Here is a 19,629-nt window from a genome sequence, read left to right on the forward strand (position 1 = left end):
ATGCTACTACTTCTAATTCTTTGAAAGGATATATAATCTTAAAATTAACACCACATGATCATTAATTTTTAAGTTTGAGTAATCTCAAATTGAATATAGGAAATTAACTTAGCAAATAACGTAACGAGATTGCATAAGATGTATTAAAATAACTATAGGAAATGAATGTAAGCAAGTTTAATAGAAATATTTTTATTTTTTGTAATTTATGATCATTGATTCCTCGCATGTTTTCTAACTAGTGAATTTTTATTTTCTTATACTGCTTATTTCATTAGTATTAGACCGAAGAGGTATAACAAAAAAATACTCAAAGAAAAAAAAAAAATTTTTGGAATGAAATATATATGTCTTAATATGTGAAAATTAACTTATCGAAAAAAGGTTGAAAATCGAAAAAAAAAAATGGTGTAATATTAATCACATAAAATCATATTTGTCCTAAAAAAAATACATTTATCCAACCTCTCTTACTACTATTAGATTATATGAATAACTCGTCTATGCTATATAGAAAATAGATTTTTCGTTTTTTTTTATAAGACGGTTGACTGATCATTTCACTTGAAAATAAAAAAATGTGAGGTTTATCAATATTTTTTTATCTTGCAGTGAGATCAGTAGCGGAGCCACGTACACATCTACCAGGGCTAAAAGCGCCGATGGCCCAATTTTTTTAAAAAAAAATTGTATGTAAATTTTGTATAATTTGGAATAATATGATATTAACTCGGGTAGATCAATTTAAAATATTAAAATATTTTAGAGTTTAAAATTTTAACGCCGGCATAGTCATATTTCTGGCTCCGCCACTGAGTGAGATGATCGGCGTTCATTAAACACATCGATAGTAGAACTCTTGGTTTAACACAGAATAACCTACAAATCACACGCGTTTGACTTCAAAATCATTGACAATGACACCAATTTAGACTAAATATAACGCACCGGTGAAAAAAATTGGAAAAAAAAATCTTAACTTCCACTTTAGACACTCCCCTATTAGCTTAAATTCCACTTTAAGGCTCTTACAGAGAAAATATTTAAATTAGTCTCATAAGTAGGTCTGTTTTTTTATTTAAATAATAGTCAAAGTTTGATCTTTTGCAGTAATTTTACCTTTTTCTTCTAGTTTTTAGTCATATTTTATCTTATATCTCATATAATTAAGACTGAAAATTATGAACATGACACTGAAAATTAATGAAATTATCTTATGTCAAATCCGCTTTCCCACGAAATATGACTGAAAGAAATGATGGAACTAGCTTAAATCTTTCAAACAGTTTCTATAAATAGCTATCTAGCTGATGCAAGCTTTCTGAACCATATATACCTCCATCTCCGGCCAACTCATTTTCTATATATCTTCAATGGCTGCTATTATTGCTAATCCGAAATGGGTTGTGATTTTTGTAATAAGCTTTTTCATGAAATCCCAAGTATTCACTCATGGCCAACAGCAAGTCCCATGTCTATTTCTCTTCGGAGCTTCATTAACTGACAATGGAAATAATAATATGCTCAGCACATTGCTCAAGTCAAATTATCCACCCTACGGGATTGATTTCCCCACTGGTCCGACTGGAAGATTTAGCAACGGGGAAAATATCCCGGATTTCATTGGTTCATTTTCTTCTCCTCGTCCCTCTTTCATCTTACACATATATATACGTACATATGTATTTATATGTGTGTGTACAGTGTATATATATATACATATACATATTATATATGTGATTATCACCGAGTGGTGGCTAATGATTACACCTGTCCACGGTTGTAGCTAAGTTGCTAGAATTTGGTCATTCCATCCCACCTTTCGCAACAGCTACAGGTGCTGGTATAGTGAAAGGACTCAATTATGCGTCCGCTGGAGCAGGAATCCTCGACGATACTGGAAGTGCACCGGTAATAATTAATATTTCGGTGCGGAGCCCCGAGCCAGGTTTGAGAACTCTGGACTTATAAATAACCAAGATGCGGAGCCTTGGGCCGGGGAGCATGTCCCGGGACTTGGGAGTGGTCGAGGTGCGGAGCCCCGAGCCAGGTTTGAGAACCCTGGGCTTATAAGCAACCAAGGTGAGGAGCCTTGGGCCGGAGAGCATGTCCCGGGACTTGGGAGTGGTCGAGGTGCGGAGCCCCGAGCCAGGTTTGAGAACCCTGGGCTTATAAATAACCAAGGTGCGGAGCCTTGGGCCGGGGAGCATGTCCCGGGACTTGGGAGTGGTCGAGGTGCAGAGCCCCGAGCCATGTTTGAGAAACCTCGGCTTATAAGTAACCAAGGTGCGGAGCCTTGGTCAGGGCCTCGTATCTCCCGGGCTTTGCATAAGATGCCGGGGCCTCGTATCTCCCGGACTTGAGATAATGTGCCGGGGCCTCATATCTCCCGGACTTTAAAGAATGTGCCGGAGCCTCATAACTCCCGGACTTTCAAGAATGTGCCGGGGCCTCATACCTCCCGGACTTAAGATAATGTGCCGGGGCCTCGTACCTCCCGGGCTTAAGAGATTTTGCTTTACCTGTTGTTTTAGTTTTATTAAAAATCAAATCACTAACCTGGAAATATTGAATCCGAATTCATTTCCGGTAGAGTGAAACTTCTCTGGTTGAGCTAAATTAGGTGACTAATACAGCTGTATACTACTGAGTGCTTAGCAAATGCTCTTCCACACCAATCCGGGATAGCTACTGAGCTTTGAGCCCATATAAAATCCACATATAATATCTGAGTGCCGAGCTGGTCGGACTTGTATGTTTGCCAAGCAGAGTTGGGCTTATTTTTGAATGAAAACCATATCTACGTCTTGAGCTCAATTTCCCACAGACGGCGCCAATGATGCGATCCTGGTGAAATGAATGAGCAGGGTCGGGTGCTCCACCGGATCTGCTATCAAGATAATGAAGGAAACTGAGCAAGAACTATTTCTGTGATGAAGATATATCTCTGCAATATGGCTTCCGCTGTAACCTGCAAATAAGAAAAGAACTCGTGAATGGGCGCAGGAGGGGTGTCTGGCGTGGCCACTCCGATGCTTAAGTCAGCAGGTGAAGATGATAACCAGTGTAGCTTAGATAAAAGTAAAAGCTACTGGTGTAAATATGTGCATTAACATGTATTGGTGAATGAATTATTCTCCAGCACTAGAGAAGAAGAGGAAGCCCCAAAGTCCCTCAAATGAATTACATACCTGCTATTTATAGGAGAAAAGATAGTAGGTACCTTGTTTTCAGTGCCTACTTGCTACTTCCTATCACGCCACCCTACTTTTCCATCAAGTCACATCAATAGGATTCTGTCAGGTGCGCTTCTCGAGACAAGATCTTATTTTCTGAACCACTAGAATGCGGCACTGTTATCGAGGTGCCCGGGTAGAATGCCTCCCAGGAGATTTATACAAGAGCCCGGGACTATGACTGCCCGGAGAGTAGAGCATGGGCTTGCACCTGCCCCGCTCCAGAAGAATCCATCTGCAAACTCACTCGGATTTGGGAATCCATTTGATATTCCGAGTCATCCATGACCCGGGCTCTTACGGAGGTATCAATATGCATATTATATATGTTATTATCACCGAGTGGTGGCTAATGATTAAATCTGTCCACGGTTGTAGCTAAGTTGCCAGGAATTGGTGATCCCATCCCACCTTTTGCAACAGCTACAGGTGCTGGTATAGTGAAAGGAGTCAATTATGCGTCCGCTGGAGCAGGAATCCTCGACGATACTGGAAGTGCACTTGTAATAATTAATATTTCGTCAGATCCAATTTTGACCAATATATAGGAAACCCATTATTGATAAATTTTCTATATTTTGGATTGGGTGACCAAATCAGTATGAACGAGCAGCTATCGAATCATCAGGTGACAATCTTGCGTTTGGCACCTTTACTTGGCCCAAGTCAAGTCCAAAACTACCTCAACAAGTGCGTGTACACAGTGGAAATTGGGAGCAACGACTATATTAACAATTATATACAGCCAAAAAATTACACATCAAGTGCATCATTTACACCAGATCAGTTCGCGGCATTCTTGATTCAACAATTCTCTACACAACTCGAGGTCATTTCTAGTATTTTTACTTAATGTGTGTGTGTGTGTATGTATTGCAAGTATCACATTTCTTGTTTTGTTGTGATACCTCTTGTCTCATATAATAAAAATCAAATATTTAAAAAATAAGTTTATAATGAAAAATAAGTTTATAATGGGCTTCTATAGCAACTTGATTTAATTATTTTCGTAAAGTGATGACAAACACAAAGTAGTTGTTGTAGAGGCTCATTGTGTAGTCACGCCGGCGCGGGCCCGGACTCGGGGCATGACAAGAACACGAAACAACAACTTGCTATCTTTCTTATATTTATATGTGTAGTTGTTAACATTTTCTGAAAATATATAAATTAATTTGTCACCAGGCCTTGTACACGAGTGGGGCAAGAAAGGTGGCAATCTATGGACTTGCGCAACTAGGCTGCATCCCTCAAGTGTTGATGATGATTCCGGCTAACTCATCGGGATGCGTCGATTACGTGAACAACTACGTCCAACTATTCAACAACAGATTGAAGCCTCTGGTGGACGACCTCAATTCCAATCTACCTGATGCAATATTTACATACATAAACATCACCAGCATCACAAGCATTAATCCTTCTTCCATAGGTAGGTCCATGCATGAATAAAAATATATATATATTTGTATGTTGTTGAAGTTAACATTGGCGAATTGTGCAGGTATTACGATTTTCAACGTTGCATGTTGTGTAGTATCATCGGTGGGAGTGTGTGTTCCTAACCAGGCTCCGTGTATCGACAGGGATCTGCGTGTTTTCTTTGACAACTATCATACTACAGAGATAGTAAATCGCTTGATAGCTTCCAGATCGTACAATTCCCTTTTACCAACGGATGCTTATCCATTCGACATCAAACACCTCGCTCAGCAATAAATTCATGCCCCCCCACCCACACACACACGCGCACAACGTCAATCTACATGTAATATTAAATAATTATACGTACATCCCAAGTATTTGGACACGCGAATAAATTTAACACTTGTGTATAAACTTGAATAATACATTTTAGAATGGAGGATTAATGGATCTCTTCTTGATATTAAGTATCTGAATCTGATGCTCACATACGACTATTATTAATTGAATGTCTTGCAACTAATACGTGCATGCATGTATACACATATAATAGTTTTTATAATATAAGAAACATATTTTTATCATTTCCTTTTGACATTTAGAAAAGCTGCACTCGATCGAAAATTATATTTTTGATCTTATAGTGTAAAGAAAATAAGTTTTTGGATTTATTAACTTGTCCAATTTTTTGTTTTGGTCAATTACATTTTCAAAATTTTTGGTTTTGATATAATAAATTTTAATGTTCGGTCATTTTGGTCTAATTTTCGGCGTGACACATGTCAAGTAAGCAATTTTTAATGTAATGTCAGTATTTTTCGATGTTGCATCAGAATTTTCCTGTGTCATTTCAGCACTCTGATATAATATGAATGAAATCCAAAAAAACGAAAGTTAGTGCATCAAAATCAAATTTTGAAAATATAGCAGATAAAAAAATCAAAGGCAAAAACTTGTGTGAGACGGTCTCACGGATCGTATTTTGTGAGACTGATCTCTTATTTGGGTCATCCATGAAAAAGTATTATTTAATATCGGTAGGGTTGACATGTCTCACAAATAAAGATTCGTGAAACCGTCTCACAAGAGACCTACTCAAAATCAAAATAACGAAAGTTAGTTGATAAAAAATTATTTATCTATATTTTACTTGTTTATTTTTTGTCTTGTTGTCGGTTAATCTTTAATTTTGATAAATTATTATTTTTTTCGATTTTAATCATTTTTCATCTAATTAATGTCCCTTGACCAAGGGTAAGTGGCCTTATAACTCTATTTTGTTTTGATTGAAATCTGAACTTTGAACAGAAAGTAGCTAGGTTCTATTAGTTAATCGAATTTTGTTGGATTTTTTTTCCCCATTTGATGTATGGAATTGAATGACTTGATACGTACGTAAATATGGGAGTTGAAATTATTGAGGATTCATGTAATTTTTTTATCAGTTAAAAATTTAATTTTCTTATTAAACGATTATGATAGCAATATGATGTATCATATATTTTTACGATTATGATACCATCTCTATTTTAATATAAATCACATCAATTTAAAAAAAAAAAAAATCATGTAAGTATGTAAGTGTGCGTCGGGTAAGTAGTTTTATTTAATGGATCGCCCCGTCAATTTGTGATGCGATTTAGACTATACAAAGCTAACAATCAATATATAACACACCGAATGTGTTACACTTAATATAATTTTATTTGGGAACATTTATTAATGTTCTGAATTCAAATGAATATATCATATGAAGTGCGATTTATGTTTTTGTATAAAATGATATTAATATAAGAAAGACTGATCTAAAAGTTGAGTCTTAATTATCTTTATATCAATATCCTAAGGGCCAAATTTCTTTGGTCGTGTGGAGTTGAAAAATATATGGATATTCTAACTATAAATAAATTAAAATCTATACTATCTATACTATTTTATTAAGTTTGAGACACTTATAATAACTAACTTTGGTGTCATGGTCTGTTTTAATAATTATATATATTAATAAAATGTTAAAATTTTAATGTAAGTTAAATGTAGTTCAGCGGATAGAGTTATTGTTTTTTGGGGTTTAGGTTATAGGTTCAATTTTTATTGAGCTCCTTTTTTTATTCTTTTATTTTTCAATTTATTTTTTAATTTATTTATCAAAATTACAGTGTAGTCCCTCATTATTTGTTATAATTATATTTTGATCCTTAATTAAATATAAATCAAATGAATTATAAAAAAATATTATACAAGCACACAACGCGTGCGTCGATGTACTAATTAACATAATATCTCAAAGTCAAGAGAGCTAGCCTTTTTTATCAGGCCATATTATGGGAATAAATGTTTTTTAAAAAAATATAAATTGAAATTTATCAGTATATATATGGTTGACCATTGTTTATAATTAATTGATGACATTATTTATTTATTTACAATAATTTATTTTTTATAGCTAGGTTGTATCTCATTTGGTGTAAAGCAAAAAGTTGTGCGAGACGGTTTCACGGGTCGTATTTTCTGGGACGAATTTCTTATTTTAATCATCCATGAAAAAGTATTACTTTTTATGCTAAGAGTATTATTTTTTATTGTGAATATCGGTAGGGCTGACCTGTCTCACAGATAAAAAATTCGTGAGACCGTCTCACAAAAGACCTACTCTTGATGTAAACCTAGTCCAACTGCAGTTTAATTTTTTTTTCGAAATTGTTTTTTTAAATGGCACACAGTATTGTTATTCCAAATCGGGTTATGATAATTTTTATGTTATGTTTTTTTTTTATGCAATCCAAAGTACTGATTCATGGTAATGCAAATAATAACTGGTCACATCGGCCAAGTCAAATATATTATCCACACTATGGGATCGATTATCCTGGCCGTCGTCCGACCGGAGAATCCACCAACGGCAAAACAAGCCGGAACTAGTCATAATCTGCTTCAAGCCAAAAGATTTAAACCGGATACAAATTGAACCAATCTTGCTTAATTCCATCTTGAATCAGATTAGGTTATTTGAAAATGGTTTCGTGACCATTTTATTGTAGTCTGGTTGAATTTCGTCTCATACTGTTAAGTAATATATTTAATTTACCACCGTTAATGATAGTAATATTTCTAAATGATTTTGAGTTATTTATTGTTTAATAATAGTAACTTGTGATTCTAGATTTGATAAATGATAATATATTTAATATTTGAATACTTTGCTTGATAAATAATTGGGAGACTTGCTTTTAAATATCTAATAACATAGTTAAATGTGTGTGATCTCAATTAGACCGAAATTTTCTCTGCAGTTATGATTCACACGAAAAATGTTTATGCGTTCCCTTAGCCTACAATTATTTTTTCAGATGAAATTCGGTACAAAACATTGAGAATCAAGAACATATATATGATATTGCAGAATAAATTATTTTAGATCTGATATAAAAGATAAAATTTCGAGTATAAAATTGGAATAACTATATTAATATCAATATTTTCTACATTTGTTTGTGTGCTCAAGCATAATATAATAGTACCATCTGACAGAGCTTATACTGAAATATCATATATCAGTACCTGATGCGATCCGGGTGAAATGGGTGAACGGGGTCGGGTGCTCCACCGGATATGCTATCAAGATAATGGAGGAAATAAGAGCAATGTGAATTTTCTGAACCAGAAGCTTCTTTCCCGGACAGCTATAGCGACCTGCGCTTAAGAAGACAACCAAGTGAATGGACGCCGGAGGAGTGTCCGACATGGCCACTCCGATGCTTAAGTCAGGCAATGTTTCAACAAAAAAGACCGATGTCACCAAATGATGGTATTGGTGTCAAATGAGTAATGAATGCTCGTTTATTTAGTCTGTGTGTATCAATTAAATGCAAAGAGGGAACATCATATTTATAGTAGGAAAAGTGATGATGACCTCGTTCTGCGCACTACCTACTAATTATAGCATGGCGGCTAATCACATCTTATATTATGACACATCAAGTCACACACTAGTCACATCCTTCCTGTCTGATTTTGTCAACCACTTAGATCGGTGTCAGAACTGGGACAGCCGCCCATATCCTATTTTACTAGTACACTCGAGTGTGGTGATCTCATCGAGGTAGCCCCGGGTAGAAATTTCCCGGGAATTTTCATGAGAGCCCCGGCATCTGAGATGTCCCGAGAATTTTCATGAGAGCTCGGGCATCTGATATCCCGGGGAGGAGACGTCCCGGGCGTTCACCTGCCCAGTATCTGATGAACCCTTCCTCCTGATTCCCCCCGATTCGGGCCATCCGTTCAGTATTCAGGGTCGTCCATGACCCGGGCACAACCCGGGCTATCTTGGGGGTATCAGTACCATATTTTTAATGTTTTATATCAATTTTCATCCGACAAAAACGCGTGTCATTAATATCAAAATTTGATATACATGTTTGGGTACTCAAAAATCATATATTAGTGTCAGATCTGTAACGTTTATTACTCAAATTTCATATATAATACTAAATTTAAAATGTTTTGTATCGAATTTTTCAGCCGAAAAAAACGTATCATTAATACCGAAATTTGTTATACATGTTTGGATACTCAGAAATCATAAATTAGCGTAAGATCTGAAATTTTTTGTATTCAAATATTATATATTAATAACAGTTTTTCAATGTTTTGTATCACAATTTCATCTGAAAAGGCGTATATTAATATCAAAATTTTTTATACATGTTTGGGTATTCAAAAATTATATATTAATGTCAAATATAAAATATTTAGTTCTGAATTACCATATATTTGTTTCAGATTTTTAATATTTGTATTGAATTTCATCCGAAAAACATAGGTGAACTCAGAGAATATAAACATTTTGTTGTGTTAATTAGAGACAGTAGAAAAAAACCTGTCTTACGTACAAAGATTGAACATGTATCACTATTAAGACATAGATTTATTAATATCAATTCGGATCAGTCCGGTTCAATTCGAATTGGATCGCATTTCCAATCGGATGATTGATCTAATTCTGTTACCCCACAATGGGAAGAGAAATTCTATGCCACAACTGATGATCTTTCACGCGGTGTGACATCCATCAAAATGGTGGGGGCTGATCCACATGATGGATCATAGAATTCCCCCAATTCAAAACCGGATTATTCCGATTCTCAGCATGCCCTAAATTCAGCTTCACATTTTTGCATCATTTTGAATGAACGATACGAAATCAATGGCCCAACATGAAGCTAAAGAGGAATTTCACGAGGCGCCCGATGATTTCCCATTCTATGATTGCTTAGAAACCTTTTCCGAAGTAATTGAATCCTATGGTGACGTGTCAACCTCCGTTAATAATAATAACCCGCCTCCGGCGACTTTGCGCCGCCGGAGATCGCGCACTCATAGGAGGTCCTCCGTAGCCGATTCAATCAAGTCGTCGATGCTGAGCTCTTCGGTGAGCTCGGAGAATTACTTGAATTCTGGAGAGACAAATTCGAAGCTTTCCCGCAGAATTAAGGAGTATGAGCTTAAGTGCGGGCCGGAAGGTGTGAAAGAGGCCGTGAGTGGAGAGAATACTGGGAATAATGAGGGAATTTCGAGTTGCACCGACGCAAATGTACGCGGAGGTGATGAGGAATTGGTCAGAAAAGAATCGAATTTGGAGGAAAACAATGGCAACCAGGATGCAAATTCTAGTCTTCTTGATCTTTTAGCTGGTTTGATAATAAAGGCCATAAGCTTCCAGTTTGATTTGTATGTTAAATTTTTTATGTTTCCAATATGGTTAATGTATTATTTATTCATGATCATGTTCTATCCGTTTGGGCTTTTGAAGTGTGGAAAACGATGTCTGGTGCGAAAAATGAAAAGAGTTTGGAATCTTATGCGTGAAAATGTGTCCCCATTTGTGTATGAATGGTTTAAAGAACACCAAGCAATCTGGAAACTTGGTCTGAAATGTGGTTGGGGATTGTTGTGGTCAGGTTATGTGTGTTTTGTATTAGTGGGGTTGATGATGTCATCATTTGTGATTGGCGGATTGTTGATAAGGGGGTTGGTGGAGGAGCCAATAGGAATAAGGAGAAATTTGAATTTTGATTATACGGAGAAGAGTCCGCTGGCATTTGTGCCCATACTAGCAGAGCCAGAGCTTAACCACGAAACTTATCTTGCAGAGAAAACAGGAACTGTTATGGGTGGCGGATCAAGGGCAATACCAGCTAATCACAAAGTGCAGGTTACTGTTTTATTGACGCTACCCGAAACTGACCACAATTGTAATCTTGGAATATTCCAGGTATGTGGTTGAATGATCTGTCTAATTCCATATATGCTTGTGTTTTGGTCCTTTTGGAACGCTCATGCTGCTATATGTTAGAATATCATTCGTAGAAAACTCGAATAAATTGCAGAGATTGCTTCGAGGTGTGTTGCCTCTGATACTTTCCTCAAGACTTATTTCTTCCTATCAATTGGCGTGCAATCGGGAATGTGGATGGTTTATATTGTTCAATAATTCCCAACCCAGTGTTGATTCTGTATTGAATTTGAAGAATCATAGGATTAGATACTAGCAAAAGTTTCGAATCTCCCAAGTTATAAAGATTCCTGTAGTAAAATAATGTACAGTATTAACTATGTTGTGTTGTTTTGGTAATGGAGTGGCTTTTGTTGACTGGGGAGTCCTAATCTGAACTAGAAGAATAATGAAATGCAACTATTCGGAACTGCCAAAACATCCTTATCTGAACAGCCACCTCGCTTGAATTGAACAATTTGAAATAAAAATAAATATAGTTAGAAAATAAAAATCCCACCAGTGTTAAGAATTATTTTTCTTATCACTACCGAAAGTGAAATATATTAATTTGTAAACATTTACCCATATTTAAAATGCTTTTTTATATGCATCAATGCAGTTCTTCACGTGATGCCAAGCCTAATTTTTTTGCTTAAAAAACCCATTTATTTTATCTCTGAAGGTAATCTTTTCAATCCACGAATGGGATACATCGTACATAAGATCGTTCAGGGACAATTTTTTGCTATATTAATGCATCTGTTATTTCTATCTTTTGTTAACATTCTGCACTGGAAAACATCATAGGCACAAGAAAGTTTAGAATGATAATTGTCTGTTTTCCTTGTATTTTCTGCATTTATTTTCCCATTAAGATTTCTGATTTCATTGTTTGTAGATTCAACAGAGTCTATTCAACACAAACGTAAGGACGAGTTCATGTCATTGACCAACAATCGTATACCTCATTGATTCTTCGTTCTTTCTTGAAGGTCAGAGTGGACTTCCTTGCGAAGGATGGTAGAACCCTTGCAAGCTCAAGGCGCCCATGCATGTTGCAGTATAGAAGTCAGCCTATTCGCCTTTTGCTGACTTTCCTTAAGTTTGCTCCAATTTTAACCGGTTATACGTCAGAATCCCAAAATCTGAAAATAAAGCTTCGAGGTTTTACCGAAAGCGTCGTGCCAACCGCCTGCTTAAGGGTTGTCATTGAACAGCGTGCCGAATTCAAGCCTGGTGCCGGTATTCCTGAAATTTACACTTCGTCGTTGACCCTGGAGTCTGAACTTCCGTTTTTCAGAAAGGTGGTATGGTTTTGGAAGAGATCATTATTTGTGTGGACTAGCATGACTATCTTTACCATGGAGTTGCTTTTTACTCTCCTGTGCTGTAGATCCATCTTGATCCCAAGAATAAGATTGAGGGAAGAATCGTTGGTTTAATGGAGGCCGTGCGACGCCACAGATTGATAATCCAGTCCAAGGTTAATCGTCCCATGGAAGCTGCACTTGCCTTGTAAAAGGCAGCTGATGCCTGAGAATAATCTAATACATGTTTGGCAATACTGATTTGTACGTCTAACAGGTGAATTAACATTATCTGCAACTTAAATATGTAAATATGTTGTAACATTTTTATATACCACAGGTTAAAAGCTATAAAATCAGCATTTCCCATATGCATAAAATCTTAAAATGGCCTACTGTCTCAGCTGGTGGCCCTGAAGACATGTTCAAGCCGAACTCTCCGCCTACTCGTGTTTTTTTTTTTTAGATTCACGCAAACGCATGTTGCTCGTATTTCCCACATAATTGTATGCCGATATAGATGTGCTCATTCATTTAACTACAAATCTTACTCTAGGGTTGAATCTAAGAAATTTGTTGAGAAAGTGCGAGATCGCAAAATAAGACTCGATGCGCATAAACAATTATGGATTTTTAATCATACGAGCTAGCATATTAAAAGAAGTACACGTGAATAGTTATGGATTTTGATGTAGAAATAAAAAAAGGTTAGCTCAGGCCTCAGGGTTTGATTTTGCACTAAGGATTGTAATTTGAGAAATTATTTCAACTCAAATAGCAAAGGTTGCATTTGAAATAATTTATAATTATTAATATAAGAATTTAAATTTGGATCTCTCTAAATGAAAACTATAGAATAAATAGGTTTTAAATGATTTGATCCAAATGCAATCTTGATTATTATTCAAAAATTATATTTAATTTTTTTTTTAGTATAAATTGTATATAGGTTATTACACAACCCGCCAATGGGATTTGAAATGATTTAATAATACAAAGGAAAGGACACACTGTGCTTCCTCCTCCTCTACTTTAATTTCCTTTTCCTTTTGTTTCTGTGTTAGAAATCGACCGTTGAGGCCGAGCCTAAATTCAAAATCAGCAAAAATTAAACTGCCCCTCACCCACACCACACCACACTCGTGTAATCTCTCCTTTCTTGACGATTTTGCTCCCCCATTTTCGGCAGAAATGGTGTCCAAGATTGTAAAGAGAACCCCCACAAAATCACTTAAAAATCTGAAAAACTTCACAACCAACCGCCGCAGCCGCAAGAAATCTCCGACCAAGAATGCCACCGGAGCCGCCTCTCTGGTGGTTGCTTCCATCAACAAGTCCCTGTCCTCTTGCCACCGCCGCCTCATCAAGATTTTCGCTAGACTAGCTTGTATTGCTACCCCGAAGACAACGCCCCGCAAGAAGGGATACCAAATTCTTCAAAAAGTCCCTGCAAATTGCCCGGTGACCGTCTGTAGAAACCTGTTCAATGAAAAGACAAGCCTCCCTCCGTCTCTTTACCCGGAGAAAAGGACCATTTTTCTTGATTTAGACGAAACACTGGTGCATTCCAGGATGAACCATCCTCCTGGGAAGTACGATTTCATAGTCAGGCCTGAGATTGACGGAGAAAAGGTCGAGTTCTACGTGCTGAAGAGGCCATTTGTGGATGAATTCTTGAATTTCTTGAGTCAGAAGTTCGAGGTTGTCGTTTTCACAGCCGGGATCGAGAAATACGCATCTCTTGTGCTGGATAGGCTCGACTGGAGGTCTCGTATATCGCACCGTCTGTACCGAGATTCCTGCAAAGAAATTGATGGAAAGTTGGTAAAAGATCTGTCAGAAATTGGGAGAGATCTTAGCAGGTTGGTGATTGTGGACGACAACCCAAATTCCTACGGATTTCAGCCAGATAATGCTATCCCGATCAAGCCCTTTATCGATGATCTCGGGGATTCAGAACTGAAGAAGTTGATTGATTTCTTTGAAGGGTGCGAATCCGTTGAGGACATGAGAGATGCTGTGAAGTTGTACATAGCTGATCAGAATCAAGAAAGGCTGGTGCAGATTTAGTTCTGTTTATTTTCACATTTTTTTCTTTAAAAAGAGTTTCTGTTTTGTTTGTCAAGGTTTCTTTGCCTTGGCAGCGCTAAAAATCACTTAATTCAACAGATTGCTGAAATTCAGTTCATGCTGTCATTTCTTTGGTGGGGGGTGTCCAGTGAATTCACATACATTCCATATGAAATTCACGTGATCCAAATACTGTAACCTCATGCGATGTATACCAATACGTGTAGATTCAAGCCTCCACTTGTAGACTTCATTTTTCCATTAAAGTGAAGAGTTTCATCAACTGTGGCCCCATGATCAACCAGTAAAAGATGAGCACAAATTAAGAAAACATTTACAAACAATTTAGCCTGTTGATAATACGCACTTAACATCTAAATTTAAACAATGATATTGTTTTAGAAGTTGATACATGTCCCGCCTTCCCCTTCTTTGACTGTTTTCTTCTCTAAAGTCATGATTCATCAATCAGCCGCAGTTACCAAGTTCTTGACTGTTTCCTTAATGATTCCACTTGTTCTTTAACACGCTTAACAGATTCGATTTGTTCATGTGGAAAACATCCAAAAAGGGTCCAGATTTCTTGATTCCAATCATGAAAACGAAGCAAAATTGTGTTTAGAAAGGATTGCATGAAATTAAGCTGGATCGCAAGTGGAGAATGCAAATCAGCTCCATTCGCCTTCGCTGGAAAAAAAATTGAGAAAATATTCACGCCATCTTTGTGAAAAACCATATTTTATTGCTCAATTTTGATTCATATAACTATCTGCGAAAAGAATATTAAATTGTCACGAGTTTTCAATAATAATTCGAATGCTTCCGTGCATGAGCCTGCTTAAACAATAAAAAGTTACTCGAGAATCGAATTTAGATAACCTGTTTATAAACTTCAGTATAATACATATTGTTTTCCGAGTAATATAAAGCTAAAATTTTCACAGATCCATAGTTATCACTTATCCCCAAACGACCACAGGGGATTGTTATCAAAGAGAAGTGCTTCATACAACGAATTAAGATGGACATTGAGCAGGATTAAAATGGGATGAAGTTAGAAACAAGATGATATAGAGACCAATTTACACGACAATATACAGTCTCATGGCGACTATGTTCTTCTCAATTGTCACGGATCAAATTCGTGGGCTCGCTCAAAACATAATTGGGTAACTCATATTTGGCACCTGCAATAAGATTACACTTTTAAGAAGATATAGAAGAGGGGTGGAAATTACATAAAGATATGATATGATTCACATTTGAAACTGATAAGCTTGAGCCAAGATCAAACATATTCAAACATATTTAGAACCAAATAATATTTTTTGTTCTTTATGAGTATTAATATGTTTATCGTTGTTTTTTAAAAGTCTTTGAAACTAAACAAGCACATATGTTCAAGCTATGTGATTCATGCTAATTTAGTTCGAACCACATGAATTGAGCTTAATACGAATTTTAATTCAAGCTGAACTTGAGCAATATAGTTCATTCTTCTACTTCGATCTGAGCTTCAAGCCAATTAAAAACACTGTAACTAACTGAATTGAGCCAAAAGCTATTCATATTTTCAAATACAAGCTCGAGTTCTAATACCAAAAATACGAGAAATATTCAACTTGACTTGATCCATTTGAACCCAAAGTACAATAAAATGCAAACCTCTCTCATCATAGCAGATTGTTAAGTCAGAACTTTGAACGATAACTCCAGCACTATCCACAATTGCTTGTGCAAGAGTTAAATCAGCCTCTGATGCAGCCCGGAGTGCATCCCAAATCTCTGAACGTCGACAAAAACCATCAGGAAATGAAACATAATTGGAATTATCGGATTTCAAAATTTTCGTATTGAACTGACGTTAACACTAGAAGTAACATCTAAATAATAATTGATATTTGAAACTCAAACATCAAATATGAACCAGGTTCAAATCTTCAACAAGAACAAACTTAGGTCTCTGAAAGAAAAGTGATGCATCATACTAGCATTTGCAAACGCATAATTTACAAGGGAACGACGTCGAACTGCTCTCATCATATGTAGATTGTAACATTTGCAAAAGGTGAATTTCACGAATTTATTCATCACTACTCCCCAGCAGCTTTTTAAGTTACAGCCATGTCTTGCAGCGCACATTTAGTATATAAAGATAATTTTTTTTAAAATTATCTTGCTTAATATAATATTTAGTGGCAAAACACACGTCCAATATATAATGTTTTATAATCTATTAGACTGCTACTGTATATTAAAGGAACTGTGCCATACTAACTATCACCCTCTCATGGTATAATTGTATAAAGCCCCCTCTTTTAAGTTTTTGTACATCTGCTAGTACGTACTAATGGGGAGAGAGTATTACAGTATACCTTAAACTCTTGGTGTTGCATCCCTTTAGGCAATACTACAATATATCTATCACTATGTATTAAAGGCAATAGTGTCATACCAATCACCTTGGTCTCTTTCCATGTCAGGACTCTTTTTCAAACCAAATGTCATTTCAAACCATCATTAGATGGAGGGATATCATAAGAAACAAATCATCGAAGCACACTCAATATATGTGTGTAATAAAGCATATATTTGAACTTGTATTATAGAATCAATTCTCATATGCATACCAAATTTTATTTCCATGTGTTGTAACTTAATTATTTCTTAACCAATAAAGGATGAGAGTAAAATTAGAGAACTGCTCAACAGCCCAAACCACGCAAGCAATCTTTTACTCCAAAGTAGCCAATTCACTGACATGGCAAATAACTTAAACAGCATAAGAGAATGAAAGGTCTACAAACCAAAGAACCATGCCAAACTGCACTACAAGCTCAAAATTTAACTTGAAAGTGGGGAGGGAAGACAAATCTTTCCAGTTCCATCAATTATAGACAAAAAGATACTTAAAACTTGGTATCAAATTCTTGCAGATAACTAACATGGTTTCAGATCAAGTAAGCAAGAAGTGTCATGGCAATGAAGCATGGAAATAGTTTTCGATATGATAAAAATAGAAATCAAGATGATCCAAATGAATTCAAGAAGGTGAAAAAACTTAAGGTAAATGAAGCCCCATGAACTAAAATTACATAAATGCTGCCGTTGAGAACTCTTTAGCATAACAAATCAGATATTGTATGACTTCATTTCTCTTAAACTTTACATGATCTAACTTCCTAAATCATATTGGGAGAAGCATATGATCTATCTTCTTTTGGGGCACGACAAAATATATGACAATTTGTTATAGCTGTAGCCTTGTGATAACCATATATAATAATAGAACACCATAGCTTATTTACATATAATCATCTGAAGAATCCCACAGCTTGTTCTTGAGCTTAATGTGATGATTATAAAAAGATAAGTAGAAAAATAATAATGATATACCTTGCCGACCACCATAATGTGGAGCAGTATCCCAGAACTCCTCACGCATCTGTACCAGTTGTCCTCTAGTTATAGCTTCTGAATGCTTCCACGCCTTGGGTTTTCTTATTTTCTTTGAAGTTTCTGGATTCAGATAAGAAGTCAAAACTATGAGGCAGTTAAAATAAAACGAATTCCAGATTTATATTATTGAATCTTTATGTCAAATTTAAGAAGCTAATAATACAGCAAGCATCATATTGATGCATCATGCATGAGACACACAGAAGGCACAAATAAATATTGCATTGCTCTTTCATAAAGCATAAAATGTGAATAAGTTGAGGATTCTTTAAAAAAAATATCGAAATTATTGGTGCTAGCGCGATATGAAACAACGTGCAACTTGTTCTATTAATCCTTAGAATAGGATCAATTGTAGTTTGTGATCATTATTCCTTATACTAGAGTATATCTCCGAGCTCAAAAACCCAAGCACAAAGTTGACTATCCAATATCCATCCAGCAAGATCGTATATAAATTTATATTTCTCTAGGTTTTGCATTAAAATAGATGTTCCACCAAGCCACTAAAATTACAATCTGGTTATATGAGGATTCAGCGTATGACCCATAAGTCTGAGAAAATGCAGACTCGGCCATTCTCTTTTCTTTTTTTACTTTCTTCACCAAGTCAAAGTTTTGTAATATTGAAGCCTCAGGCCTCGAACAAATCAAAGAAATCTTTCCTGTTTAATGGAACACGTTGAATAAATCCAAACCTCAATCAACTCATGTTTCCAAGTGCGAAACTCCATGTAGAAAACAATAAATTTACCAAGCACCGATTAAAGAATGGAATAAAATAGAAAAGAATAACTCTCTATTCACACCAACATTCGAAAAATCAAACAGTTGTCACAATCAGAAGCTAGATTTAACTTCACCAAAGCCCAGACACGGAGTCTCAACAACACGACATTTTAAAAAAAATCTATGAAGCAAAGATATAATTTTACAGTCAAATAACTAATGGTGAACCCCAAAAACAGCGTCCCTCGTTGAAATTCAAGAAAACAAGAGTTCAATCCAGTGAAAAACGCAACAAAAAAGAGTACCCTCTCCCTTCAAGCGTGATCCAGCGCAGCCCATATCGCCAGCCACTGATTTCACTCCGGTAAGAAATCCTACTAATCGAACCAAAACAGTAGATATTTGTGGTGTTTCTTTTTCAATTCATTATGTTAAGAGGTAATCTGGCGTTAAGCACTGAAAATCGAAAGAGAGGAGGTAGTCCACTATCTTTTTGTTTCAGAAACCACGAGAAATAAGGAGAATAAATATTTTAGGTAATCAAATGTCTTTTTTTTTTTAATATTGATTCAATGAACAAATCTCTTTATACATGTTTTTCAAAATAAAATAAAAAAGCAAAAATTTGTGTGATACGATCTCACGGATCATATTTTATGATACATATATCTTATTTGGGTCATCCATAAAAAATATTACTTTTTATGCTAATAGTATTACTTTTTATTGTAAATATCGATATTATTGACCCGTCTCACAGATAAATATTCGTGATACCATTCCACAGTAGACCTACTCAAATAAAAATAACATCATATTTTGATCAATTAAAATTCAAACTCAGATGTTTTTGCACAATATATACATTGTCATTGTACTGTGTCATATGTTATCAAATATTGATGTAAATAATTATATACATATTATATATGAGTCGAGTTTTTTCATATTTAGGTCGAGTTTGAGTCATTTTTTCATATTTAGGTCGAAGTTTTCACACTTGGTCGAGTTATTCACATTTGAGTCAAGCATGAGTCGAGTTTTTCGCATTTAATTTGAGTTTAGGTTGAGCTTTTCATATTTAAGTCAAATTTTTCATATTTGGGTTGAGTTTTCACATTGGAGT

At 35.7% G+C, this 19,629-nt stretch overlaps 4 protein-coding genes across 4 annotated transcripts; 3 read left to right on the plus strand and 1 right to left on the minus strand.

The window, feature by feature from the left end:
* Nucleotides 1-1,373: 1,373 nt before the first annotated feature.
* Nucleotides 1,374-4,955, plus strand: LOC142538447 (GDSL esterase/lipase At1g29670-like). The gene is made up of 5 exons (XM_075643763.1): nucleotides 1,374-1,626; nucleotides 3,615-3,731; nucleotides 3,815-4,065; nucleotides 4,422-4,668; nucleotides 4,741-4,955. The coding sequence occupies exons 1-5, from the start codon at nucleotides 1,374-1,376 to the stop codon at nucleotides 4,953-4,955; spliced, it is 1,083 nt and encodes a 360-aa protein (XP_075499878.1).
* A 4,653-nt stretch (nucleotides 4,956-9,608) lies between these two features.
* LOC142540563 (seipin-2-like) lies at nucleotides 9,609-12,616 on the plus strand. The gene is made up of 2 exons (XM_075646820.1): nucleotides 9,609-10,935; nucleotides 11,931-12,616. The coding sequence occupies exons 1-2, from the start codon at nucleotides 9,850-9,852 to the stop codon at nucleotides 12,378-12,380; spliced, it is 1,536 nt and encodes a 511-aa protein (XP_075502935.1). The 5' UTR covers nucleotides 9,609-9,849; the 3' UTR covers nucleotides 12,381-12,616.
* A 686-nt stretch (nucleotides 12,617-13,302) lies between these two features.
* On the plus strand, nucleotides 13,303-14,544 carry LOC142538994 (uncharacterized). The gene has a single exon (XM_075644292.1). It carries the CDS (start codon nucleotides 13,437-13,439, stop codon nucleotides 14,313-14,315), a length of 879 nt encoding a protein of 292 aa, XP_075500407.1. The 5' UTR covers nucleotides 13,303-13,436; the 3' UTR covers nucleotides 14,316-14,544.
* A 624-nt stretch (nucleotides 14,545-15,168) lies between these two features.
* LOC142540564 (uncharacterized) lies at nucleotides 15,169-19,024 on the minus strand. Its single transcript, XM_075646821.1, has 4 exons — nucleotides 18,809-19,024; nucleotides 17,712-17,834; nucleotides 15,981-16,100; nucleotides 15,169-15,502 (listed from the first exon to the last, which is right to left on the minus strand). The coding sequence occupies exons 1-4, from the start codon at nucleotides 18,840-18,842 to the stop codon at nucleotides 15,438-15,440; spliced, it is 342 nt and encodes a 113-aa protein (XP_075502936.1). The 5' UTR covers nucleotides 18,843-19,024; the 3' UTR covers nucleotides 15,169-15,437.
* Between the last annotated feature and the right edge of the window lie 605 nt (nucleotides 19,025-19,629).

Source organism: Primulina tabacum, chromosome 3 (assembly GCF_025594145.1).
Source record: "Primulina tabacum isolate GXHZ01 chromosome 3, ASM2559414v2, whole genome shotgun sequence".
In the NCBI taxonomy this organism is placed as follows: domain Eukaryota; kingdom Viridiplantae; phylum Streptophyta; class Magnoliopsida; order Lamiales; family Gesneriaceae; genus Primulina; species Primulina tabacum.